Consider the following 27,969-nt stretch of genomic DNA (forward strand, 5'->3'; position numbering starts at 1 on the left):
GGCAGGGCCAAGATGGCGGCGCCCTGTGGGCTAGAGGAGCCCTGAGTGGTAAACAGCTGAGGGGAGGAGAAGGAGAGGTGAGTGCTCTGGGCCTCCCCCTTCCTCCCCCAGCGGGACGAGAGCGGGGACAGACGGGGGCAATAGAGAGAAGGAGGCAGAGAAAGGAGATGAGGCGGGAGGCAGGGAGAAAGGGCTCGGGGAGGAGGCAGCAGGAGAAAGGGAAGGGGCCGGGGGGATGGGGAAGGCGAGGGTAAAGCTTGGCGGGGGGAGATGTGTCCCTTCCGTCCCTTTTTCTTCTCCTGAGCCAAACTTGCCCCTGGTCGCTCCCCACCCCCGCCGCGGTGGGCCTGCCCGGGGGGCTGAGGTCTCAGGGGTCCCCCCCCCCCCCAGCCAGCACGCCCCTTTAATTCTGTACTGTTTATCGGAAGAGGTTCAGCATCTCCGTTTCAAACGCTGAGATTGCCAGACCTCTGCCTCCTCAGTTACTTGAGGAGGTTCCCTCCTCCGGGGTTAGGCATTAAAGCAGTTGTAAAGCAGCCCCCTTGGTGGAGAAGGTTTGTCTTATTTCCTTGCTCGTGGATATATAACGTTTTACTGGATGTTGTTTACTTCTCCAAGAAAACAGTTTGCTTCCTGTTATCACAAAGAACTTGGAAGGCTGCAGTTCTGAAGTTTTCATTCTTTGTTTGCTGTGGATGCAGTCTCTATCATTGTTTTATCAGTTTAGTCAGGGCTTCTCCTGTTGTTTGGAGTATTTTTAATGAGCCTTTTACAAGGCAATGAGTGGAAGAAAGAATATGCCTTAAAGGAGTGTGTGATTCAAAACCTATAGAAATTACACAGAAACTGGGGTCAGGTTTCATGTGCAGAACTGTTACCAGAACTGCTCTTTCCAGACAACCTCCCAGTGGATGATTATACCAAAGGTTTTCATTCTTTGTGTGGTCTTATACTGTAGTTTCCTGACATGGACTTCTGTGACAGGTTGCTAGATATCTGTCATAATCGAAGCACTAATACTAAAGTGATCCCATTAGGTGGAAAAATTCTTCTTCAGTTTACCTGTAGGAATAACTAGAAACTGGATCTTTGGAAGCTCAGCAAATTTTAAGGATCAGTGCAAGCATTGGGAATACATGCTTCTGTCTGCAGTTGATTTTGCTTTGCTAAGCAAAAAAAGCTAAGCAAAAAAAGGTACTCTGCTTATCAAAAACAGCCATGCCACATTTAAGATTAAATAAAATCATGGGCTTAAGATCCTTTCCTCAGTAAAACACTTTTTGTGATTTGTTCATTTGTTGTTCTGGGCTATGTAATATTTTGGGTTTTGTTTGGTTTGATTGGGTGTTTTTTAACAGCCCAGTCAACCCAGTACTGAGTTGTCTGTGGGGATTTGCATGGGCTTACTCAGATGAAAATACAGTCAGAATATCTAGTGTGTAATGAGATAAGCTTTAATTAAAATTACTTTGTCTCTAGCTATGTTTAATCCTGGCTTGTTAATTCATTGTTACTTCAGAACTTAGTTTTATGGTAACTAATAAAAAGTAGCATTATTAAAGTGATCCCCCCCTAAGAGATTATGTCCAATTGCGGATGTCTTGGTATTTGAACAAGTATTTGACTTGAGTAACTATTTGTAGTTTAAAATGAATGCTGGCCCTACTTAGAGCTGAACTGCTGCCATGTTGACTTGTATCAGTTCCTGGAATTCCTACTGCCAGACGCCTTCTTATTAGCTCTGAGATGAGCTGGTGATGTGCTTACTGGTCAGTCTCTGTAAGAACTGGATAGGCTGTAACACGTGCACATGTTCATGTATATATCTATATATATTGATATATGTCTATATATAGCTAGATATTTTTGGAAAAGATACCTTCCATAATTAGCAAATAACTGAAGCATTTTATGATTCTGTGATTCTGTAATGGTGGAGGCAGGGGAGGGATACCACATTTTATAGCATGTTGCAGACAGGTATATATTTTTTGCGATAATGTTACAGTGTAGGGTCTTGGTCTAAGCTCTAACTGCAGTATTTTCATATAGCTTAATAAACATAATGAGAATAAGTAATAATACCTCCTTTGTTAGCATTAGCATTTCTTTGGGTAGCGCATTAAGATACAGAATGAACTTCTTGCAGTGGTGAACTGCTGTCACTTTCCAGGGTAGTATTATTTTTTTGGTTTTATTTAAGAAGTTGCACATCATTTGATATTGCTTTGTTTAATGTAGACTTTAATTCTGGGGGTACTTAAAACGCCTCAGCTGAGCACACTACATAGTTTGCAGAGGTTTCAAGATTTACTGAACTCTCTAAATATGTTTAAAAGCTTTTCTTGGTAGCAAAAAAAATCTCCAGCAGAGATTTAAGAGTCTTGCTCCTTGTGTTACTGTGAAATCCAGAGCTTTCTGTTTACCTGTTCATAGCTTTGCAAAGATTCCTTAATTGAGTTAATTTTCCTTGTGTACTGTTAATTAAATTGGTATAGAAAATCAGGGCTTGTTCTTATTTATTTATTTGCTATTAATACGTGCAGTTGTATGTAAGGAATTGAAGTAATTCCCTTTCATGCTTGTTAGCGTGGCTGCTGCCAAAGGGTGAAGTGTCAGCCCTACCATGTTTGGGCTTTCTTAAACATGCATTGCTTTGAAACAATTTTCCCCCTACAGGAATTTGATGGGTAGCAATTAGAACTGTGTATCAGCACAGTGGAGTTTCAAAAGAATCTTAAAAATTGCTGAATATAGTTCTCTGTCTTTGGGGTTATTGGTTTTTTCAATCTTCCTGTTCCTGCATCAGTTAAGTACCTGTAACAAAATACAGAAGAACTTCTATAATACTGAGTTATAATTATTGAGTTCAGGAATGGAATCTTGTATCAGAGCTTAAAATAACCTGAAAAATGTGGGCTACTAGAAGCCAGACACCTTCAGTGTTTAAAAATTAATAAATAAATTGTACTGCCAATTGTAACGATCAGTTTGAACTGAGGCTTAAAGTGTCTGTGGAGTTGTTATTTCTGTGTGGTTAAAAAGGGAATGATCAGCTGCTTATTTTCCTATTGCCACCAGTGGATTTTCTCCCTGCTGTCACTTTTCATTCATTGATAGTGTCAATTCTATAATGTAGAGTTTAGTTTACCTGTGAAGACAATATAAAAATGAGTGTTGTTGGAAAATATAAAGCAGGCTGGGATTTTTGTGTATCAGAGGGGGAGGGAGTAAGACTAATCCTGTCATGATAAACACTTCAAAGATTTGAGTGAGAAGAGCTGCTTTATTGTCAATCTGGGGTTTTTTTGATTTTGAAAGCAGTGAGTGCTGTAAAATACTTCTGTCCTCATTCATGGCCTCTCCAAAGCAGTACCTGAGGACCAAAATCAGATGGAAAAGTGCTAAGTCTTGAGGTCTGGTATCACTTCATTACTGTCAGCAGTCACCTTACATTGTTGAAAATCCCCCTTTGGAGTGGGGTGAATAACGATTAACTGTTGTGCCCCAAATTTAAAGGTGATGTTCATCCCCACACAGAGCACCCCTCAGAATAAGTGGCTCAATTTCTGTGTTGTTCCAAATGCTGAGGACATTCGGGGAGGAGCGTGCATTTACGTTGAGCGTGTCCCCCTCCTCCCCACCCTTCAGAGAAGCATAACTGGCACTACCAGCTGCTTTTTCATTTGGCTTGAGATAAAAATACACTGAACAGAAGAACATCTTCTCTTGACAGAAATACTTCCAGAAGTCAGAATCTTATGAAATACTCAGCTATCTCTTTCTCTATTTAGCCTTTTCCAATGAATATTTTTACAGTCTTTTCCTCTGTCTCAAGACTGTAGCTTAACTGTATTGTGTTGTGGTTAAATTAGCTACTAATTTAAAAAGAATTGTTAAAACAAATTGGTTCTTGGCTTGTTGTCTCCTTTTTTCTCTGAAAGCTGGCTCCAAGGTTGTATTGGTACTTAAAATTAACACTTCTTACTAAAATTTGTCTTTATGGAAGCTCTTGAATATAAGAAGTTTGCTACTGGTGTTATATCTTCCAGTGAGATTAAAATGTTGCACTTAAAATGTATTTAATGAGGGTTTTTTCACTCTTTAGTCTCTAGTGCCTTGGATCTTTTATATAAAACTCATTTTAAAAGTTAGTAAAGAAGCAGTGACTCAAACTACATGGAAGAGTTGCTGACTTTGCTTTAACCCTGTCTGTTCAAAGTGAGGCTTCAGGGATGTGGAAATTCTACTAGTAGGGGAATGATTGCAATAGCTAGGAATGGAAGCAGTAAAGAGACTCATCTTGTTTACTATGTATTTGAGAAGAAAGAAGTGGCTGTGATATGAATACTGTAGAGATTTAAGGGAGATCCTGTTTATCACAGATGTATCAATCCCAGATACAAACTACTGTACATTATGGCATATACACTGTGGCATTCAACGGATGATCTTGCTGTTTTACAGTGTAATGGATGTTCCTTAACCTGTCCTGAGTTCCTTATCTACAAGGTGTGAAAATCACATCACCAATTACTGGTGGGACTGGTCATAAATCATGCTGACACTACAGGCCCTGGGAACTGCACTTCATCTACCAGAACATGGTGTTTCTGATTGAAGTTAAAAGCCTGTTGCTGGAAAGTAGTTACTCAGCTGTCTTTGCTTAGAAGAAAGTGTGATGTGATTTAGGGCTATTGCTGGAATTTCCTGGTTTGTTCATTTGTGTTGGGCATCATAGACCCAATCTGATTTAGAGGATCTCAGTCTGACTCAGGACTTCAGATCTGTTCCTCACAAATTTACAAGAGACCCTGCATTGAAAAAGCTGTGATTTGCTTTTTGTAAAATGTGGCTGTTTGTGTATAGGATGACATAATTGTACTGGTGTTTATAAACTTCAGCAGGTAAACTGCCCACCTACTGAACTACCTGTGTGTAATATTGTCCCATTTTCAGATGGGGTTTGAAATACTTTTGTTGATATCATGAATACAGACTTTTGGAGTGGAGCTTGTTCCAGTTTACATCGTGTACTTCAGTGCACAGTCAACTGATTGACAAGTTTGTTTAAACTGTGCTTAATTTATTGGCATAAGGTCACCAGAGGCATCTGTTTCAGTTTAGGGAGTTTGGAAAATTATTTGGTATCTATGTGTATAGTTATCTGCAACTAAGCTTGCCTTACAAACCTTGCTATCTGATTGTCATGTCTATGTGTGCCATCAGGCTAATAGCATGAAGTTTGAAATCCTCTTACCTACTGAACATTTAAACCAGTGATTTCCCATCTGTCTGCAAGTGTTTTGTAGGAACCTGATGTCCACAACCCACCTAGAGTGTCTATAAAAGCATGTTGACTTTACAATGCTATAGCTTTTTTTTTAGTGAAATCTGCTGTTGAGGTCTTTACTGGAGAAGATCTGGTATTACTAGAGGAAAATAAGATACAGAAATCATTCTTTTCACTCTGGTGGGGGGTGGGGAAACAGAGAAAAGAGGGTTGTCACGGTGTTCATGAGGTAAAAAAGCAGAGACTAGCATGTATGCTGCTTTAATTCTCCAAACAGGTTTTGCTTGCAGCTGGTTTGGGGGTGTGTTCATGCATCTCTTTTGTTAACAAGACTTTAAACAACTAATTCATGTTGCTTAGGAAGCTGGTGAATCTATTGCTTAACCATAGCTGAACCTCTGTCCTGATAGAAATTGGGGCACCTTTACAGTCTCAGAGATAGTGTTCTCAGAAGTAAAAGAATAGATTCATGTTAGTAAAGGATTTCCCCATATGTAGTTCTGCATTTTCTCTGGTATCTCAGTGTAGCTGTAATTTAGTAAATAAAATATTACAGCTGTTGCTAGAAACTAAAAAAAGCAGTTGACTCCTGAAAATGAGTAGCAGAGTGGAGAGTTGACTACTTAGGTTGCACGGATGAGTGGCTTTAAACCATCTGAAAGGATGGTGTCACTCTTTGAACATTGCTTGCCTTCTAAACAGCAAGCTCTTTGAGAAACAAGTTGAAGCTTGGAAGTCTGCACAATATAGAGGGAAAAAAAACAACAAAACCCAAGAACCCCAAACCACAACAAATCCCAGATCTAATATTTTTGGAAATCAGAGATCCATTCTGGTTTGAGTAAAAAGCAACTCCTTTCTTCCACCCCAAGTTTATGTTTTATTAGCTTTAGTTGAAAGTCTTGCTTACACTACCAGCCAGTTTGAAGTGTGCAGTTGTAATGTCTTGCCAGCATGGGACTTACAAAGAAATGGCATTTCAATCTGAAGCACTTGTTGGCTGCTTCAGATGAACTGAAATGTTGTTTGGACTATACAGCTGTGACCATTGAGAAGGGGGGGTGTGGAATTTTGTTTTCTAAAGCAGTGATTACTGTCACACTTAAAACAAGTTAGTTGCTACACAAATGCCTGTTGTGAGTGTGATGCCATGTTATCACCTTTGAGTTTATAATCAGTGCCAGATTAAGTAAGCTGATGTCTTGTGGCCCTAATAAAAGTGACCTTGGGCAGTTCTGCAACTACAGAGCGGTATGTTGCAAATGACAAAGTTTACTGGTAGACAGGTTAACTCCTGCTGTCCAGAAACACTGTTATACACAAGTTTTCAAGAAAGTAATGTATATAAGCAATTACATCATTATTATTTAAAATTGGCAATGTTTTGACTAGAATCTAAAGACTTAAACTGTTACGATAATTATTCTAGGTTCAGAATTTAGTAGGATAAAAGGAGACTTCTTTGTGTGTAATATTTCACCTACCATAAATAAAACTAGCAGCTTTTGAAGGTTCACAGTACAAAACTACACTGTTGTGAAAGCATTCCTGTTTGAGGCTATTGCTTAGCTTAACCTATGGACAATTCTGGAAAGGGAACTGCAAAACTTTTTGGTGTTTTTCAAACTAACTTTCCTCATGCAGGAGGTTCATAGCTCTACTGTTCTTGCTAAAGAACTTAATGCTGTTCTGAATATCTGAGGTTTGATAAGGAGGAAATAAATGGTTCTTTTTGTTAACCTCTTCATGCTTTTTCTTTACTAGTGATCATGAAAGGTGTGTGGCTGTCAGCACTGCAGACAGAAGCTCAGCTTGTCCACAGAACAGGTGCTGTATACAAAATTGCAGTAAGAAAAATTGTGTGTAAACTTGGTATGTGTCAGTTTTGCCTTCCATAAAGGAAGTGAAAAATGTGTGCTGACTTGAAGTAGGATGAAAGAAGAAACCTTTGCTAGTAGCATTAGGTGTGGTGTGAAGCCACATTCTCTCTGCCTTTGGGAAAGGTTCAGCATGGAATTCTTATGGGTAAAAAAAACCCTGTATTCATTTTGTGATTGGTAGATAGATGTGATACCTGAATCCCTCCATTGCTGGTACATGGGAGAAAGCCATCTTACAAGCCAGAATGGCCTAGATTTTTTCCTGCTTAGTACTGTGAAGCTGACCAGTCATGTTGTTTGCACGCTGTTGCATTTAGTAATCTCTGCAGGGTTTGACTGCAAAGTTTTTAATAAATTATGCACTCATTATGTGCAAACTAAATTATATGCACAAAATTACATGCACTAAATATGTGCTGCTAAGTTAGTGATCTAGTATGCACAGGTTGGCCAGAGAACAGCAGCTGTAGTAACCCTAACTGATTTTCGTAACAGCTGCAGCTTGGCCATGTTGCAAGTATTAAAGCACAAATCTATTAGTATGCAATAATGCAAAGCTGAGGGCAGTGAATTTCTAATCTAGCCACAGCAGTGGAGAGGGCTCTTGAGATTCATGTTGTCTCCAGAGTGTAGGCCACTATACAAAGGACTTGCAGTTTTGGTTGAGGAGGAATTGCTGTAAGGAGGTGAGAATGGAATTATTCCAGGGAGCTATCTGCATGTAATTCAAAACTTTATTCTTAGTTGACTGACCTGGAGAGCAAATTAAAACTGATAGGATAATGGAATACTCTGATGCTGTATATGTGGTATCCAGTGCCTTCTGCAGAGCAGATTAGTGTCTCAAAATTATGGAGAAAACCCTGCTTGTGACTCACTGGCTTCTTTGGAAACTTCTCTTACAGCTTTTATTGCAGGTGTGTAAATTCCATGAATCCTTTCAGTGTTAAATGAGCAATACTGCAGAAAATAAATAGGGAAGAGATGGGATATGCAGAACGGAAAGGGAAAAGGGAAAGTGCATTCATTTGCTCTCTCTTCTCTTCTAGTCTGGTAAGAGAGACACCAATGAGGAACTCCTGAAATTTTAACCTCCACATTCATGTCAGTACGTGCATCATGGCACAGCAAGGAAATGTTGGTGAGCTCCTCTCAATGCTGGATTCTCCAATTCTGGGTGTCCTGGAAGATATAACAGCTGCCTTCAAAGATAATCTCATTTGTGGTATGTATCCTTTGACGTAATTCGAGGAAAGGTTGTCCTTTTACACCAATAGAGGCAACGTGGGTTTTTTTTTCTGTCAAATGCAGTCTTTGCAAATGTAACTTGAAAGAAACTCTTGGTATTTGGGTTTGAAATTGCTTTAAGGATTGAGGCTTCTCTTCAGTCCATTTTGCTTAATGGCATGCCTCTTGGAAAGTCTGTTACATAATTGTTAAAATGCTATTATAAAATGACTAGCTTTTCCTAGGGCATAACCTCAAGCTGCCTGCTGATGAAACTTTGTCAAGTGTATCTAGAAAGAATTAGGTATCCACATTATGGGAACTAGCAGGATTGCGTTCATTCAAAAAATAAACATTAATAAAATACCCCACTGAAGATCAGACAGTACTTGTTAGTTATTAAAAAGCCCCAGTTACCTTCCCCAAGCCAAATGCAACTGCATGAATGGTTAAGAACTAGAAAATGGAGTTAAGAGGTCTCATTTTCCCAAATGTCTTGTAAACACCAAGTACTGGTTTATGTTATAAATTGTGTAATAGTTTCTAAGAAGTTGTGCAATGTCCCTGTAACAGATGCTTTGTTTTTGGTGTATTGAGAATATATGTGTGTGTTTTTCTTGCTGTAAACAAATGACAGACCGTGGACCTATGCTTGTGAACAGCCTGGTGGACTATTACTTGGAAACCAATTCTCAGCAGGCACTACATATATTGTCCACACTGCAAGAGCCTCATGACAAGGTGAAGAAGTCTTGTTTTGTATGGCAGATTTTTAGCCTGGTATTGAAGCAGCCTTTAAATAGCATCTGTTAGACCTCTGTTTTTCCACTGCAGTATAGAATTACCTTGTTGTAGAGATGCAGTATCTTTGTAGTAAGAGTAGTTAAGTTTTAAAAAAGCTTCAAAGTTCTGTTTCTTGGGTTTCTTAACCTCACGCAGTTAAGCAAAGAACCCTTATAAATGAAAGGTTTTCTGGGGACTAATGTTGTCTTTGCAGTCTTACTGATGCTTTGCAGTGCTGGATGTGTTAGCCTAAGAGTATTTTAAGAGTAAGTACGGATTTTTAGATAGCTTGAGAGAATAGCACGACAAGTTGCTTTACTTCTGCTGACCAGATTTTTATTTATTTATGATAAACATTTTGAAGTGCAGTGACAGCTTCTGGACTGAAACATTTCACTACCAGTAGGCTTAAGGTTATTGCTGGGTTTTATTTGCTTTTAGATACTGTATATTTGTAAAATGTCCATAGTTTCTGTAATTGGTAGTGGCAAACTGCTGATTATAGATAGCTGAAAAAAAATATGTGCCAGTTAAAAATAAATGCCTTTTTTTACCATTCTCTGCAAAATCCTCTATCAGCATCTACTGGATAAAATTAATGAATATATGGGCAAAGCTGCTACCCGTTTACCCACTCTCTCTCTGCTGGGACACGTGATAAGACGACAACCATCTTGGAAACATAAACTTTCTCAAGCACCTCTCCTACTCTCGTTACTTAAATGTCTCAAGGTAAGAACTGTCAGTGTTGTCCATAAAATCGTTGTACACCTGATGTAAATATACATACTTGTAATGCAAGGCAATTATTTTCTGGTTTGATGTAACTTAGTTAAGCTGTGAGAGAATGTAAAATGTTGATTAAAATACTGAGCCAATTATAATAACTAAATACTCTGTGCTGATCCTGTTATTACTGCCAGTCTTTTCCTAAAAGCCACTGTCACTGCATAACTTTGAGTTGGGAAAGTTTACTGCAGCTTTTCTAAAAGGAAGTTAAGGGCAAGAGGACCATTGCTGAAGCTGATGCATATCTGGAATGTGAACTTAATGGGAAATGCAATAACTTCCCATTAGTGCATTCTGAAACTTGTGCATGTAAGGTAATATACTTTACTTGCAGTGTAGATGGGTCATGCAAGATGTTATTTCATGGTGCAGTTGCCTTGGAATTAGCAGACTTTACTAGGTGCAGATAAGGAGGTAGCTGTTTCCCCATGCTTTGCATTTTTCTTTTTCTCTCTGCAAATTTAGCTGTTACAATCCTGTACAATATTGTAACAGTGAATAAAGAACAGAAAGTGTTTTGAGACTTAGGATGTGTTGTCAGTGATATGATTTATAATGATAGTGAAGAATTCATATCAGTCATTAAAGTCACATTAAAATACATGTTGTAGTCAAGTGCCAGTGTGCTTCAAAACAAAAATACAATGAATTTGTAACTGCCAAAAAAGAAGCTACCTGATGTGCCTGGTGAGTTCTGTTATCCTTTTCAGTGTGAGTCCTACCTGACTGTGAGAGGAGTGAAATGTGTAAGAAAGCTGGTGGGAGCAGATCAGAGATGCAAAGTGCTAGGATGTGTCGTCAAAGGGGTGGGGATGGACATGAAATGTGCTGTGAAAGCTTATATCAGACTGAAGGACAACAGAGGCGGTACATTACACACAGGAAGAAAAATCCATAACACTAAATATGTCCGATCAGCCCAAGAGGCTCTTGAAGAGATTCCAAGACCAGTTTGGTGGCACCTGCCTGCATGCTTACCAATGCTGTTTGCACCCCTGTCCTCACAAAGCAGAGGAGCCAAGGAAAATGTGCATTAAGCTAGGAAAGAGTTTGAACATCATCTGTGTCCTGTCCTAAAATGTGATTACTTATTACTGTTTTATCTAGTTAAACATTTTTACTGCCACATCCCTTTTTCTTGGTATAAGCCAAGGGGTTCTAGTTATTGTTTAAATTGCTGCTTTATGAAATCTTAGCAGCCAGAGTTGTCAAGCAGCTTTAATAAAAAAGCTTTTGACACTTGCACTGGTAATGGGTCAACATCTTTGAACACCCTCAGATTTGCAGTTTCCTAGGCTCTGAATGCAGAGTGTTCTTAGCTCTGGGAAAGAAGGAAGGTGGTGCATAAGGTGTTTCACATACCATTGATGTTTTATTTTCTACTCAGTTGTGGAACTGTGGTGATACTCCCTATTTATCTAGGTAAAATATTTATACAGTGAAGCAGCAGTAGAATAGGAGCCAGAATCCCAAATCTTTTTTCTTAGAGTTGTGGATGAAAGAGAGAAGAATCTTGGTCCATGAAGTTATGATAGATTTCAGAGGGACTGTTCTGAAGTAGAGGCCTTTTTCCATGATGATGATTCAATGTTCATTTCATCCTTGGAAAAATCAAGTTCAACACTTTTAACTGACTAATGCAGGTTTTTTCCCTTCTTGCAGACTGACACAGATGTAGTAGTACTCACCACAGGTGTCCTAGTGCTAATAACCATGTTGCCAATGATTCCTCAGTCTGGCAAACAGTACCTTCATGATTTCTTTGGTATCTTTGGGCGTCTCTCAGCCTGGTGCTTGCAGAATCCAGGTGAGAATTAACTTTGTTGCATGCAGTTATGGTTTAGTAGTATCTTTGTTGTATTCAGTTGCTGAGTGCTTTCTTTTTGGAGACTCTTACTGGTCTGAGATTATTTAAATGCAGAAAATTATGTATTAAGCCCACAGAGTATTTTCGATAGCATCGGGGAGTGCTGCTTTGCTTAAAATTCAGAAGTCTCTGAAATTCTTCCATGTGGTGCTCCATGGAAACTTCCATGAAGTTTCACTGGACTGAAATGCTATCCTGATGACAGTGAAAAGCAGAGATTGATCTTGATGGATAAGGGAAAATGCTAACATTTGAGGCAGATACTTGGGAAATTGAGATTCCCTGGAATGAATGGGGAGGGGGAAGAAGCAACATCTAAGATTTTCTGTTAATGTGCAACTATTAGTAGTCATGAAAGTGTTGGTCAAACTAGTCCTCTCAGTTGTAATGCTGGGTTTGTTGAATTTGTTGGAAGGTGGCTGATATCTAACACTGCTGTTACCTATGTATGTGTCTTATGGCTGTATGAACAAGTGCTGTATTCAGCACATAGAGATGCTATTTAGATGGCCATTTTGGTTGCAGATAGGATTGGAACTTACATGACAGCTGATAAGATTCAAGTTTGTTGTAATTGCTTTGTGTGGATACAAGGTCTTAGTTCTTCCTTTTGAAATGAAGCAACTTTTTAAACTATTCAGCCGTGCACACTCTGGCTCACTGTTTAGAGATGTTTCAGGGTTTAGCTCGAGTAAAACAATAAATGTTGTGCTTCAAGAATGACAGAATACTGGTTGGAATTAATGGTTCGTATCATAATATTTGGTTTTGCTGTGAACTGATGAATAGGTGTTGCCTGTTCCTTCAGATTTCACAGTTTCTCTCGAGATTATTTGTATCTCAGAAGACTTGTTCCAGTTAACATTTCAAATTTTAAAGTACTTTTCTTGCATTCTTAAAATCTTTGTTCTTTTCTCCAATGTAATGAAAAATATTTTAATTACTTTTTCCAGGTCATGTGGCAGAGATTTATCTTGTCCATCTTCATGCCAGTGTTTATGCTCTCTTTCATCGTCTTTATGGAATGTATCCTTGCAATTTTGTCTCCTTTCTGCGTTCTCACTACAGTATGAAGGAAAACTTGGAGACCTTTGAAGAGGTAGTCAAGGTAAAATGCTGCTTATTTCTATATTATCTGAGACAAGGAGTTCATAGCTGTATAAAAGCAGGTATTTGCCAATTTAATACATTTACATGGGTTTAACTGAGGGCTGCTCAGCGAAACAGAGTAAAAACTGCCTATTGGAAGACTGAAATCTCAGTTGGCAGCAAGATCATCTCTTGAAGCTGTGATGATGTGCATTAGCTTTTTTATCTGTTAAATGTAACATTCTGAACTATTGGGATCAGTAGATACCTCATCAGCTTTGTGTAGTTCAGTGCAATCAAAAGATGCTGTACTGATAATACATTCTTCTTGCTCTTGCTCATTCAGCCAATGATGGAACATGTGCGAATTCATCCAGAATTAGTGACTGGATCTAAGGACCATGAACTGGACCCACGAAGGTATATACATTCACTCTGCTATTAGGAAGGTCTATAAATAAGCAGCTCTTAGAGGGGTTATTTCACAAGGCCTACAGCAAAACCTTTTCTGTCAGCAACAGTGTGTGCCAGTGGTGTTTTGCCACCCATATTCATAGTTACACCAGGTAAACGTTTAGACTTTCTTCATCCAAGCCTAGAGCTGGATGAATAAGAAAAGACTGTTGTGAAAGGCCGTTAAGAACATTGGGGTTCTAAAATTAATCTTGTGTCAGGAGTAGAATCTCTCTTCTGTTTAACGGTTGACTTTGCCTTAATTTTATAACTTAAAGATTAAACATTCTCATCAACTTCCAGAAGAATTTGCTTATACTGAATAAACTACCACTTCATTGATTTATGGTTTGGGTCTTATTTTTTTGATTTGTTGAAATACTTGGTAGGATTTAAGTGTTTAAAATGGCTTCAGTGTGTCTTGTTTTGGTACCTAGATATTGGTTCAGTTAACAGATCAATTCTTTTAACAGGTATGTCTTAACATTATCAGCTTGTATTAGTTTTCTTTAGAAATAGGCTCATTTGCCTGCAGCAGCACCACTTGCTGCTTTTCTCTTGTCTCCACAGGCCCAGCCACTGAAGAGGAGAAATTGACTCTTGTTGCTGCACAGTAGTGCTCTTGCCCTGCTTTTCAGAGCCACTAGGAAAACACTACTAAATGGGAACCTATTGACTATCACAAGGCTCAATTTTGCAGGCTTCTGCCAGACAGGGGGGAGGGTGGCACCACTAAGGAGTACAATTGGCACAAAGCTACCAGTTGAAGCCTTCTGATTTGGTATCTTGCACATAATATCTTGCATTTTAAAGCAACTCAGCCTTTAGTACACAGCCTTCAGTCAGACAGCTTTCTTTATAGTGAATTTCCATCCCCTGAAATAGCAGGTGATCTAATCTGGCTGCTTAATTTAGTGACAAAAAGTTTTCACAAAGAAGGAAATAGTAATAACCCCCCCCCCACATTCTAGAACATTGTAATAAAACACAGACCTGAAACTTGGTATTGCAAATGGTGTTTGCTTAATGATCTAGGATTGCCTCATTGCTGGCATGTCTAAATTTTGACTACCAACATCTGAGTCTAGTTGAGCTGATTTCTACAGCTGCTGAAGCTCAGGATCAACCAAGTCTTCGTATGCTCTTCCTCATTTCCAGAGTGCTCCATGGCAGACCTTTATGGATCTCTGTGTCAAATCTGTTTGTCTCCTATTTGAGACCCCCTCTTACAAGTCTCCTTTGCAATTTCTGTCTGGTGCCTTGTTCCAGTTTTGGGTGGGAGCATGCAATGCTGTCTGGAACAAATGAGCCATCCTACAAGCCAGTTCCTCATATGTCCAGGAACATTTTGTAACAATAATTGACTAACTTACTCTTTTGGATCCAAAAACTGTCTGCAGGTGGAAAAGACTAGAAACTCACGATGTTGTGATAGAATGTGCCAAAATCTCCCTGGACCCTGCAGAAGCCTCATATGAAGATGGCTATTACTCTGTGTCTCGGAAGCTCTGCACAAGTTTAAAACATCATCAAACTGACCCCATTGACACACAGAGCAGCTATGGTAAGACCTGCCTGACACCTAATGAATGCCCAACTTCTGGAGGAAAACTGGCTTTATAGCAGAAAGACATCTTAATAGTTTATCCCACTTAAAGTCCAATTCTTAGGCACCAGAAAATAAACCATAATTAAAAAAAATAAATACATATAGACACATATTCTGGTCACACAAACATACAGCATGTTCACAAAGTTGCCTTCCCACCACCCCAGAACAACCAACAACAACAAAAAAGCTGTAATTTGTGTGATATATTCAGTAGGTGTTTTCTTGGGCTGGAAGAAAAGTCTCTTGTTTGCTAGCCTCAAATGTATATGTTGAATGGATTTGAAATGCTTTGGTTAAAAGCCTTTAAATACAAGCCAGAAAAATCATCAACTTGTATTTGATGTGTTGGATACTTTTAATTTTTCTATTTTTTTTTTAACTTTCAGGGACTTCTACCCCATATCCTACTCCTCGGCTAACACTATCACAAATGCCAGGGCAGCTACCTCAGATCCTGAGCTCTCAGTCAGTACGGCTGTCAACTGAGCCACAGCAGGTAAAGCAGAAGACAAAGCACAGCACACTTTTAATGTGCTGCTTTCATAGTTTCTTCTGACAGTCTTAAAAAGTTATGTTTCTGAGATGTACCATGAGTTCTTCAGAACTTAGTGTACATTTTGTATTTAATCCCCACTTGATTTCCTGTGTCAGAACCTGGATGCGGATGCTTCATGTATTCCTTTTCTGAGCTTCCCTTATCTGTGTTTGTTGTGTATTGCTTTTCCATAGGTTTCTATCTGGAGTCCTTCTGCAGTTTGTGGTATGACCACTCCACCAACTTCCCCTGGAGTTGTCCCATCAGACTCATCCCAGTCTGCATCACAACTTTACAGCAAAGCATTTGGCACACCTGGTACGTGCTGAATTTTGGAATTAGGCCTTCAAAGTTTATTAATATAGAAATTCTGGCTATGAATTTTGCTATCAGCTTCTTAAATGGGAATACCACACCATGCTATTTGATAGGCTTACGTCATTACTTCTGTTAAGTGAGTACCTGGTCATATGGAGCAGTGCTAATGCAAACATTGAGATAGGAGATAACTTACAGTGAGTTAAGTGCCAAAGTCTGAAGCAGGTCTTTTGGAAACTGTGCACTTTTATGTTGGTAAATAGTTGAAAGACATTTAAGAAGTAAATGCTTGAGATAGTGTTTAAACGGACAATTCTTCACATACAATATTCAGCTGAAGGGAGGCAGTGGGAGCCTGCTGAGAAAACGTTTGCTCCTCCTTTTCAGCAGGGGGGAAAGGAACACCTTTGGGAACGCCAGCCACATCTCCTCCTCCACCCTGCACTTCAGATGACTTTGTGCATGTTTCACTCCCTTCAGCTGCTGCCACGCCTCCTAAAAAGGTATAACAAAATTCTTCTGCCAAACAAATCTGATATTTTTTTCATTGACTTGCCATACATGCAGTGACCATAACTGAGAAGGAAAACACTACCAAAATCAGAGTAACTGATCTACAAAAAATGTTGCATTTCATTGCAAAAGCTCATTTTCTTCTAAGTAAAGACAACTATTGCCACTTCCAGTTGCACAGTTTTAAGACTGCTTGTATTGGTTTGCTGTTTAAGCCATCTGTTTGCTGGAATTTCCTTTCTATGATACTGTCAAGATGTTTGTTTCCAAGAGATATCTGATGCAAAGAATCTATTTTGGGTTTTGTTTTGTTGTGCTTTTTTCAGGAGGACAAACCAGATTCTGGGAGGCCTTTACTGTACCGACAGCAAAATGTCATAAACAGCGATAAATCACTGGGTAAAACTCTTGTTTTCCTCTCCCCATTTCAGTAACCTATTGTAAACAAATCCTGTTTGTATTGACACATGTTCCAATTGCCAAACACTTTTCCACAGGTTTTTCTTTTTCCCCTTTTTTCTACCCCCGAGTTGTTCATAGTTCCAGGATCCTGCCTTAACCTATGAGTCAACTTAAAACCTTCTTGTGATGCTTTTGATTTTATTTTCACTATTCACCTTCAGAAATAGCTTACAGATTGTTTGTTTTTATTTTTAACTGGCCCTTATGAATTCTCGTGCATGTTTAAATGCTCAGATCTACACTGAAGGTTGAAAATTACATATTTTTTTAAAGAAAGCTGATTCTTTGAGGGTCATTCTTTTTGTTTTTATGAAAACCAGCAAGTTGTATATGAAGTTTTACTTCCAAGTTTTGTGTCACGTGTTTGGATCAAACTGTAAGGCTGCACATAAGGATTGATATGATACTCCCTTTTAAAGGCTTTTGGGAAAAATTATTTTCTATCTACAATTGCATTGCTGTACTTGAAACTTTTTAAAAGTCCTGTGGATTATTGAAATCAACAGTGGATGATTGAGGAGCTCAGCTTCTAATAGGTATATCTAGATTCCATTTTTCCTTCTTTGTCATCTACAGCTGTAGGAAAGGATTTTGGCACTGTATTTGAGCCTTCTGTACTGTGAATCTTTACAATCCTCAAAGTGGAGATGATAATGAAATTTATAGCTGTTTTTCCTTGGTGAAGTTGTATACCAACACTGGAATCTGAATTTCTCAACTACATGTTAGGAACAGGCAGGGCATTTCAGTGGGCTCCTAATCTGTGACTGAGCTGTGAGCAAGAGGTTTCTATCCTGCATGCTTCAGTGTCTCAGTGTTTTGATCAGTAGCCACGAATTGTCAAGTCTGTATTACATCTGTTTGCTTAAGTTCTTTTTTTCCACAAGTATTGTGTCCTTGTGTAGCCAGATCAGGAGCTGAAAGGGAGTTTAATACTACTGTGCAACTATAGTGGTCACACTACACTTAAGCCATTTTATTTAATGGGTTAAATTGCAAACAACACATCCTTATTCATAGAGGTAGTTGACTACACTTGTTGTGCAGTAGCAAATATTAAGTTTACAAAATATATTTTGGGATCAGGACTGATCAGTGACTGATCTCGGAGCTAGTTCCTACACGGAATGGACCTCCTCCTTTGAGGAAGCATCTGAAGGAGCAACAAGTTTATTCTAAGGACCTTACAGCAGTAAAGGACTTCTGTTTTGTGCTGTTCTAAGGCTGAAGAAAACAGCATCTGTAAAACTAACTTTTCTTTTTTCTTCTTTTTTTCCAGACACATCTGGTAGTAAAAGTTCAGTAACCTTAAGTGATCTTGCAGAGTTTTTAGGTGGTTTGTCTTTTGAAGATAGTGCTGAAAAGGATAGAGAGGAAGGTAATTACTCATCATCCTTACATTCATCTTGGCTATGGAAATGTTTGTAATGTCAAATACAAGATATGTAATTATGCTTCCCCCTCCCATCCTTCTCAGATGCAATATCTAAAGAGATCTCCGAGATCACAACTGATGCTGAGCACATGGTGCCTAGAGGAGGATTTGACTCTCCGTTTTACCGCACAAATGAAAGTCTGTCAGGCTCTCAGAAGAAGACCCATTCAGTAGTCTCTAGTGTTCAGGGAAACAGTCAGACCTCTGAGCCTTTAACATCTTCTCTGGACAAGTCTGGGCCTGAGAGTGCACGGGAAACACCCAAACAAACATTTACTCCCATAGACAAGCCCTGTGGAGGCTCTGGTGAAAGCCCTGCTGGTAACAGGGAAGGACCCTCTGGGGAGACCAGTATCCTCACTCCCAGCCCTTGCAAAGTACCAGCACAAAGAGGAGTGGTGTTTCGGAGTGGGCAGCCTCCCCTGTATGAGCACCTTTTTGAGGTTGCATTACCAAAGACTGCCTACCTCTTCGTTGGCAAGAAGACTGAGGAGCTGCTAAAGAAAGCCAAGGGAACCCAGGATGATGACTGTATGTCTTCTACTTCTCCTGTGGAAGTTCTGGACAGACTGATACAGCAAGGAGCAGATGCACACACTAAGGAGCTGAACAAGTAGGTGACTGAAAATCTTTGCAGACTTTCTTGTTACTCCTATTTGTGCTGGCTTTGTTTTAATAGATGTGACTAAAAAGCAGCTGTGTCTGGAAATCTGCAATGAAACCGTCTTTTGGTTTCTCAGGTGGAGGATTTCTGTATTTGCAGTGGTAACGTTTGCTTTGATACAAAGGGACTGTGACTGCTGTGCTCTTACTGTACTAACAGAGCTTGGGATGGCAAAGCAGGTTTTGGTATCACTGTGGGATTTGTTAATCAGGTGTAAGTCATGCACAAGATACTTATAAGCCAATGTTGAGGCTTATGCCCTCCATGCTCTGCAACCTGCTGCTTACACAGTTCCTCCTGATTCGTGTCCTACTGACTGACTGTAATTGAACTTTTATTAGGCTGTACTTTTATTAAGCTCTTTTGAGATGGGCTTTCCACTTTCAAGTGACTTGCAAAGGGTTTTTATGTTTAACTTTACTGGTTTATGCTGCATCTTCATTTTTCAGATTGTCTCTGCCAAGCAAATCTGCTGACTGGACTCACTTTGGAGGTGAGGAGGTTTCTCACGTGTTTTGGCAATCTGTTCCTCTATTATTAGACTGGCTTAAAAAACTACCTGCAACCTATTTTTATTTCATTTTTTTAACTACTGCAAAAAGGTGATGCTCTCCATGAAGTCCTGGTTTATCTGCTCACCAGATATACTTCTGTGCACCAGTGAGATGAGCTACTTTTTTTCATCTTTGAAAAGTGAAAACTGCTTTCCCCACAATTCTAGACGTTTCTACTTTTGAACATTGAAGATCTGCTAACCTCTAGTGATGCTGATCATTTAATAGATCCTTCCACCTTTCTAATGCTATTTCAGTTAAAAACTCAAATGATTATGTTTTTCTTGCTGCTTCACATGTGTCTCATAGTTTTGTGCTCTTAGGCATGTGTGGTGACGGTGAGCTTGCCTTTTTTAAGGCAATCTGTTGGAAGAATATACATGTTACTCTGGGAAAATACTTCAAAACTTTAACTGTTTAAAACTCCAAGTTCATGTTGGAGACAAATGGAGCAGACAGAATTTTCGAAGTTTTAATTTGAAGTAAATCTAGTTTGCTTATTCTAGAAAATATTTCGTGTAGATGGAACAGGGGCAGTTCAGTACCACCTTCTGTCTTTTAACTCCACCTCCAGGTTCTCCCCCTTCAGATGAGATTCACACCCTGCGTAACCAATTGCTTCTGCTGCACAACCAGTTACTGTATGAACGCTTCAAAAGACAGCAACATGCCCTTCGGAACCGTCGGCTCCTGCGAAAAGTGATTAAAGCAACAGCTCTGGAGGAACGTAATGCTGCCATGGTGAGCAGGGACACAGCTCTAGTAGTGATTTAAACATGCTGCTGTTAGAACACGTATTAATTGGTGTGGCCAGTATATTTCAGTACCACTCAATTAAGAAAGAAGCCTCATTTCTCCCTTTATTAGTTTTTGTGGAATAACTTGTGGATGAGTTGTGTGCACTGTGATTATTAAAGCCAGGAGTTTCTGGTTGACCATAGGCAACTGAATCAGTGGATGCCTGCATGCATGACCCCTGCAAGTACTTACCTTTGGATAATATTAAAGGCTTCACACTTAGTGGAATGGTTACTTAATGCCTAGCTAGACACCTTAGTATTGTATTATTTCACTCTTCAGTTGAGGAGGAGTAGCAAGAACTTTAGAAGCTCAGATGCTCTTTTTCAGAGGTATTTACCATTTGAAGTTATAAGTGCGTTGAAGGATGTCTTATTACAGATTTAGGCATGTATTTTTTTGTATCTCCATACTATAGCTAGTTCCATCAACAGTTTCACCTTTTGGTAAGTCAGTGGAGTAGCCAAAAATCGACTTCCAAATAGGTTTTGAAAGATCAGTTGTTGCTTCTGCTGTGAAGCCCATCCCTGTTGAAAGTGTGAGATGCAGTGGAAGAATCTGCTGTTGCTTATTGTGCCTTTGGAGGTGACTTTCTGCTCTGTCACTGTTCGATCTGTTCTTCAGCCAAAAACCAAACCAAACTCCCAAAACTTTAAGAGCATATTCTATATAGAATATTGTATCTATGGAAAAGTGTTATGCCTGCATGCTATTGATAGCTTATGTAGTGACTTGAGATAGATGTTCCAACTCAAAGCAGGTGTCCTATCGCATGCTTTGTATGGGGTTTTTAACAGAAAGATCAGCTGAAACTGCAGGAGAAAGAAATCCAGGCCTTGAAATTGAGTCTGCAGAAAGAACAGGCAAGGTACCACCAGTTTCAGGAGGAACATGAAAATATAGTGTCTCAGCTTCACAGCCAGATCAGACAGCTGCAACATGACCGGGAGGAATTCTACAACCAGAGCCAGGAATTGCAGGTATGAAGCATGACACTGAACAAAATTGTGTTATCTACTTACTGGTTTTAAAAATAACCTTCCTAATAATATGGCATGAAATACCTGAGAGAAAGTTACATATCTCTGTTAGAGAAACTGTCCTAATTCAGTATATGACAACACATAATTGGAAATGCCTTAAATCATCATCTTTTTGCAATTCTGTCTTGTTCTCAGTTTGGAAATAGGAAAGTGCAATTTCATAGCTGGATTTGGGGCTTTCAAAAGTGCTCAGCCTATCTTAATTTATAGTGCCAGGGGTTACAGCCTTCCAGCCATCTGCTGTTGCTAGTCCTTATTAAAGCTTCAGAACCCTGAGTGAGTTGGTTTCTTCGTTTGAACAGACCAAGTTGGAAGACTGCCGAAATATGATTGCAGATCTGAGGTTAGAACTAAAGAAGGCTAACAACAAGGTGTGTCACACTGAACTGCTGCTTAGCCAAGTTTCTCAAAAGGTAAGCAAAGTCACTCTTCCTAGTGTTCCGTTGTGTCTTTGGTTGGTTGGTTGGTTCTTTTTTCTGATAGCTTTTATCAGATGCTTTTTCTTTCTTGTTCTGAAAGAAGCCTGTGCTTAGTTCTATAGAATCTAATATTAATTGCATAAAACCAACACAGAGACATGTATTTTGGGGAAAAAATCTTTTAATTAGTTCAGAGGCTTCTGAAACTTCTTGTTTTGGCTGCTTTTTCCACAGTAGGAATTTGCAGATTGAGCAATATGAGCTGGTAGTAAAGCTCTGCTAAATCTTGAAAATTTATAGATCTTATTCATATCAGAAGTGGCTTTCTTGTGTTAAGTGGTGGAAACATGGTTATCTTAAGAGGAGCAGTGCCTGTTTGGGCTGTCACCAGCTTTATCAAAACTGATTTATTTAACACTTACTACCTATGATGCACTGGATTCTTGTCTTTGTCTCCCTCCTTTATAAAACACCCTGTGAACACAATGCCTGTCAGATGTGACTCTCCCACTGAACTGTTCAATCCAATTTTTGATTCTGTTCAATTTCTCTTCAAAGCTTTCCAACAGTGAATCAGTGCAACAGCAGATGGAGTTCTTGAACAGGCAACTTCTGGTTCTTGGAGAAGTCAATGAGTTGTACCTGGAGCAGCTGCAGCACAAGCACACAGACACTACAAAGGTATGGTTGCAGAGGAAGCCTTTTGAGGAATACTTCACTTGAGGTCATCATCAAGCTCTTCTCAGCCTTGTGTTGAGAATGGAGAAGAAGCCTCGTAATGTAACAGATACTTTGCAATCGATTTTCAGGGATTGGATTTCGTATTTGATCTTCTGTTCAGATATTTTTGCTGCAAGTTTGTGGAATATCTTCAGTGTCCTGTGTCTGAAAGCTAAGAAGGGGATGTTAGGGTACACCTGAAGTCAGTTTTGGCCACTTGATGTAAGCTATTAGTAATTTTTTTCTTGAAAAGGCCAAGACTCTTAATGTTCTTTTAATATAATTGGCAAAAGACTGTTGCTTGTGAAGTAACATTGGCTGTTATGTTTGTGAAAGGGTATAATTCACGGTAGCAGAACTAGAATATGTAGAAAGATCTTAACCAAGATTTTGTGTTTTAGTGAGGTGCTGTTTTAAAACAAGTAGTCTTATTCTCACTCAGTCATTTTCCTGTTAAGAGTTAGTATTAACTTTACTAAAACTTCTGTGGTTCATATGGTTTTACTTCCTGACTTCAAAGAAACCTTTAATTAGAAGCAAGTAAATTACACAACAATGTAACTGCTCCTGCGTGAGAGCAAGTAATTAAAGGAGGTGAATAATAAGCCAAACAGAAAAAAAGTATTTTAGTAGTGTTTAATGAAAGTCATATTGCAAAATGGTTTTAAAATGGAGTTTGTCTGTTCTAAGCCAGTGCAGAACTGACAAGTTTACTTTGCTGAAAAGAGCTTTTCATAAGGAACATTAATGTGTTAATAAATTCCAGTGATGGATAGTTAGAGTAACTTAATGGTGCACATTCTCACAGTATCTTGTTTTCTGTATCCGTTTCTAGAAATACTTCTTTTATTCCATCTTGCTTTAAAATGTATCTATTTATAGCATCTGAGACAAGTCTAAATACTAATAAAAATAACACACAATCAAATTATACTTTAACATTGTGTTCTTTCCTTTGAGGAGGTTGAAATGTTGCATGCTGCTTTTCGGAAAGAACTGGAGAAAGCAAAATTATGTGTTCAACAGCAAAGCCAAAGGCTTGATGCTTCCCAGAAACGGATAGCTGAACTGGAATCTCAGCTTGCTAAAAAGGACCACCTCTTCCTGGAGCAAAAGAAATACCTGGAAGATGTTAAAATTCAAGCAAGGTAAGGGTGTCCTCTGTAGAATTTAAGCTTGCATTGACAGATGCACTGTCATAGTTGAGGCAGAATCTAGGGACACTGAACCTGATGATGGATTTTGGTGTCTTTTTCTGTTCAGAGGTCAGCTGCAAGCAGTAGAAAGTAGGTACAAGGCCCAAAAAAGAATCACTCAGGCATTTGAGCTGGAGATTTTGGATCTGTTTGGCCGTCTGGAGAAGAGCAGCCTACTGAAAAAACTTGAAGATGATAAAACAGAAGCAGCTGAAGCAGCAGAAGAAAGGTAAGGATGATGATATAAAATATGCTTGGCTCATGACCAGCTCACTGGAAGTTGATATATCCTTGTGGAATTCCTAGCATTTGGGAGCATCATCTCAAAATATTTCAGTTACTCCCCCTTTTGCAGACTGAATCTATTCTGGGACTTTGCTCAGAGTCATTGCAAAACTGGAAGTGTTCATAAAGTAGTTCTCAGATAGCTGAACTGTTACTCAAAGCTTGAGAAAAAGCTCTGGCTTGTGTCAAAGCCCAGTCCCTTTAATCTACAAATTGTTACACTTTTTAAGTAGTTGTTTTACATATGTCTACCTAAAGCATCAAGGTAGTCCTGTACTTTCCCTCTGGTCATACTTGGTGTTTTATACACCAAATTCTGCTACAGCATCAGGATAATTTCTTGCACTGCCAGCAGATTTGTGGTGATCACCTGTGGCTGGATTAGTTAAAAGATCTACAATCCAGGAATGATCTCCTTTATGTGAACAGATCAGCAGCTAGTTCAGTTCCATTCTGCTTTGGGATTATTGTCAGCTTTGGACTTAAATACTGTATGTTGCAAAGCTGAGTGTGTATGACACTTTTCTCGATACCCTCTGTCCCTTCTGCTTTGCTACAAAACTGTGAAAGGGACACTCTGGAAGTACAACTGCAGTAGCAGAAACAGAAAGTGATCAAAGTAACCTGCCTTCCCCAGTGTTTCCCTGTTCATTGTAAACAGTTGGCTCATTTCCTTGTCACTGTATCCTCGTTCTTTTTTCAAACCAGGCTGGATTGTGCAAATGAAGATACTGTGGCAGGATACAGTGAAGAAACTATTGGTAGAAATGGAGAGACCAAACCTCCCAGCACTCGAGGTAGTAGTAGCAGTAGGGGTGGCAGCAGTGGTGAGCTCTCCACCCCAGAAAAACCCCAGAACCAGAGATTCAGCAGTCGCTGGGAGACATCCATGTTGCTGGAGCCCTCGTCTACTGTCCCACTGACTGTAGGTTCACTCCCCAGCTCCAAGAGCTTCCTTGGGATGAAGGCACGAGAATTATTTCGCAACAAGAGTGAGAGCCAGTGTGATGAGGAGGGTGTAACCATCAACAGGCTTTCTGATGCGCTAAAGACTGAACTATGTAAAGATCCAAGCATGGAGACAAAGGCCCCTCCAAGCCCTGATAACCTTAGCCTCTCGCCTAAGATCCAGGAAAGCAATGTTGGACAGCTTCATATCATGGACTACAATGAAACTCATCATGACCACAGTTAAAAAGGAAGATAGTCAATCAGTGTTATTTTCATATTCTTGGCATAGAACAGGAGGCGTGAATGCAAGTTTAACTAAAAGCTTTTATGTTTCTTTGGTCTGAGCAGCTAGCTCATGCAGCGGAATAGGATTGATGTCCAGAAACAGAAGAAGGCTGCTGAATGAATGCAAAGTGGATTTTTGGGTGTGGAATTGAATCGCCCAGCCTAACTCCTGCTTCTTTCTCAAATTCAGTCCTTAGCAGCGTGTACTAATTTGAAGGGACAACTGTTAGCAATTGCAAGTATTTTTTCCCTTTTTCCCTGTCCCCAGTTGAGTGGCTGCGTTTATGAACTCGAGTGCAATATGAGGCCAAATTAACATTTGTGAGTCTACTATGAATGCTTTGTATTTCCTTGCAAGCTTCCAATTTAGAGCAGTTAATTGTGCTGGCTGTCCAGGTGACTCCGGTTGCTTTCATCCTGGAAAGAAGCAGCACTAGAATTTCTAGTGCATTCATCTAAAGGTCTCTATTTTGCCTGTCCACTGTCCCATGTCCCTCAGAGCCCAGTCTTCATTAAGTTGGACTCTGATTGAATATCTAAATGTTCAAAGAACAGTGTACTTCTGCAAAATGATTCATTCACCCTAATTCATGATCATTGTTTATATTGTCCTTAACATTTCCTGGAAAGTTACATTTGAACAGACACTTAATGAGGAACTGGAGCTTGTAATGCAGAAGAGACCACATATGCTGGAGACTTGGTAAAACACTAGCTTCTGATCTTCGTGGTATTTTAAGTGTTTGCCTGACAGAGTGGTACTGACCTCAGACTGGTTCATATGGGAAAGCGGTTGGGGTGGGAGAAGAGGGAAGATGAAGCTTCACTCGAGTAGGGAGAGCATGCAGAGCACATATGTAGGATTGTAAACTTACGAAAATTTGCAGAGGAACATTTGTTTCTCTAATCAGGGAAATGCTTGTGCTGCCTGACTGTCCTTTGTAATTCTGGTCTTTGTTCCTGGTCTGAGCCAGGCCACTGTATTTTGAGTCCAAGAAATTGGCTTAATTTTGCCCGGGAATACGTTTTCAGACTTGACTTGGAGAATATGGTTTCCTTTGAGTGCTGTTGTGTTCAGACTGCAGCACATTTTTCAGCTCAGCAATGTCAATTTGGCTCTAGGTATCTCCCCTTTGCCCTCATCCTGTTTCCTTAGAGGACAAGGCTGAGGAGGAAGCCTGCTCAGAGTGTGGATCAGAATTGTGTGAAGCCTTTCTGCGTTAATCATATTTTTAAGTCATTGATGAGCCTTCTGTGAAGGAGGATTGTGGGATCAGGGCTTGGCAATGGTCAGACTCAATCTCCTTCATGACAGAGCAGAGCCTGTTAGGAAGGCAGTGTGCTTGTTTTAAATGTTAGATATGTCCGGGTCCAGGCGTACTTAGACATATCAGGCTTCACAGTTACCCTGCATCACACATGGCCTCTTTTCTTAAATGTTCTGTGGGTGGCAGCTGCTGGTTGAAAACTGTCTCACATATAAATCAAGTCCAAGTACACTTGCACTTGTAGTTCAAATCCCTTCTTAACCTGGATAGGAACAAGACTCTCTAAGAGCAGCTGGCAATATGCTAACTTGTTCCTGACAGTACTTTTCCTCACCTTTCTGCTTCTTCCATAACACCTAGGGTCTAAATACATTTCTGCCTGTCTAAATTATTCTCAGTGTCCTTTCGGTTGGTCAGTCCTAACTCTGAAAGTAAAGGTGAACTTCAGTGGTTTTGTCCAAGCTTGAATCTGCATGGAATAGAAAATAGAGAGTTGGTTGTAAGTGACAGACTGGTTTTGTCGACATGTTTATAGGCTTTCTAAGACTTAGTGGTAGCAAACGTGGTAGCATATGTTTTGGTCAGATTTGGAGGTTTCCTGCCCCTTACCCCAGTGGGTGCCAGCCCCAGGAGTGAACGGTTTGCACACTGACCTTGAAGGGGGCTCGGCCGCTGGATCCTGTTTTGTTGGAGGAGTTCATTGACCCATCCTTTTGTTTTGCCGAGCCCAGGAGAGTGTCTTGCAGGATGAGGTCACTTGCTGTGCAGAGAGGCGGTCTTTGTTGTCGGTTACAGAAGTGCCCTGGCGGTAATGCAAGCTCAGTGATAAGGTGACTTTTTTCTTCTTTTAAAAAGGATTTTAGCACCGGGATAGTAGTGGAAACCACTTTAGGTTTGATTATGGACCACAAAGATTATGGAGGAACAAATTTTGCAATTACTTTTTTTTTCTAAGTCTAAAAATCATGGATCTGCTGTATGTAGTTAACTTGCAGTTTGTTTGAAGGGGTCCCATCAGTGAAGTGGAAACAGATTTTTTTAACTGACTGCTTTTAGTTAAATCTAAAATTGCTGTCTTTGTCAAGTTAATCTGTTCCCTGCCTCGCTCTTTGTAAGCATGTTAAACAATCCACATTAAATGCCATAAATATGAAATACAAGGAAATGGTACAATCGTAAGCTAAAGAGAACTTAAACCAAAAGGAGGTTTTGCTGTCCTTATTAGAATGTTCTAAAATGTCAAGGCAGTTGCTTGTGTTTAACTGTGAACAAATAAAATGTATTGTTTTGCACTACTCTGTGTTAAATTCCCTCCGAGCTGACCTCTTTGGGACCAAGCCATGCTGAGACAAAACATGCAGAAACAAGTTCAGTATTGAAACATCTTCCAGGAGCTGCGTAGCACAGAGCAGGTAAGTGGTTCTGCCCCTTTTGAGTGGGGTTCCATGAGTTCTGAAGCGTGGGGTAAGTGAAGTGAATACAAAGCAGAAAGTGAATTTGACTTGCTCTTACCTTATTTTAAACCATTTG

At 39.6% G+C, this 27,969-nt stretch overlaps 1 protein-coding gene across 3 annotated transcripts; it reads left to right on the forward strand.

Annotated features, from left to right (window-relative positions):
• Positions 1-27,734, forward strand: TSC1 (TSC complex subunit 1). 3 transcript variants are annotated; one of them, XM_034067509.1, is made up of 23 exons: positions 1-77; positions 7,058-7,120; positions 8,223-8,398; positions 9,038-9,141; positions 9,763-9,915; positions 11,635-11,779; positions 12,793-12,947; positions 13,275-13,348; positions 14,782-14,945; positions 15,380-15,489; positions 15,723-15,846; positions 16,234-16,349; positions 16,686-16,758; positions 18,101-18,199; positions 18,299-18,869; positions 19,370-19,413; positions 20,049-20,215; positions 21,070-21,252; positions 21,618-21,728; positions 22,293-22,415; positions 23,415-23,602; positions 23,718-23,879; positions 24,644-27,734. In XM_034067509.1, exons 3-23 carry the CDS (start codon positions 8,293-8,295, stop codon positions 25,128-25,130), a joined length of 3,459 nt encoding a protein of 1,152 aa, XP_033923400.1. In that variant the 5' UTR covers positions 1-77; positions 7,058-7,120; positions 8,223-8,292; the 3' UTR covers positions 25,131-27,734. The 3 variants fall into 3 exon arrangements, with proteins under 3 accessions (XP_033923400.1, XP_033923402.1, XP_033923401.1); XM_034067511.1 differs by having other exon boundaries at positions 23,418-23,602; XM_034067510.1 differs by having other exon boundaries at positions 16,237-16,349.
• The last annotated feature ends 235 nt before the right edge of the window (positions 27,735-27,969 follow it).

The sequence above is a fragment of the Melopsittacus undulatus genome, chromosome 11 (genome assembly GCF_012275295.1).
Source record: "Melopsittacus undulatus isolate bMelUnd1 chromosome 11, bMelUnd1.mat.Z, whole genome shotgun sequence".
NCBI lineage: Eukaryota > Metazoa > Chordata > Aves > Psittaciformes > Psittaculidae > Melopsittacus > Melopsittacus undulatus.

Excerpts from the sequence above, each read along its gene's own strand:
- TSC1 (XM_034067509.1), top strand. The coding sequence starts at position 8,293 with ATGGCACAGCAAGGAAATGTTGGTGAGCTCCTCTCAATGCTGGATTCT. Across the intron at positions 14,946-15,379 it reads TGACACACAGAGCAGCTATG|GGACTTCTACCCCATATCCT; the intron begins GTAAGACCTGCC and ends TTTAACTTTCAG. Across the intron at positions 22,416-23,414 it reads AGCACACAGACACTACAAAG|GAGGTTGAAATGTTGCATGC; the intron begins GTATGGTTGCAG and ends CTTTCCTTTGAG.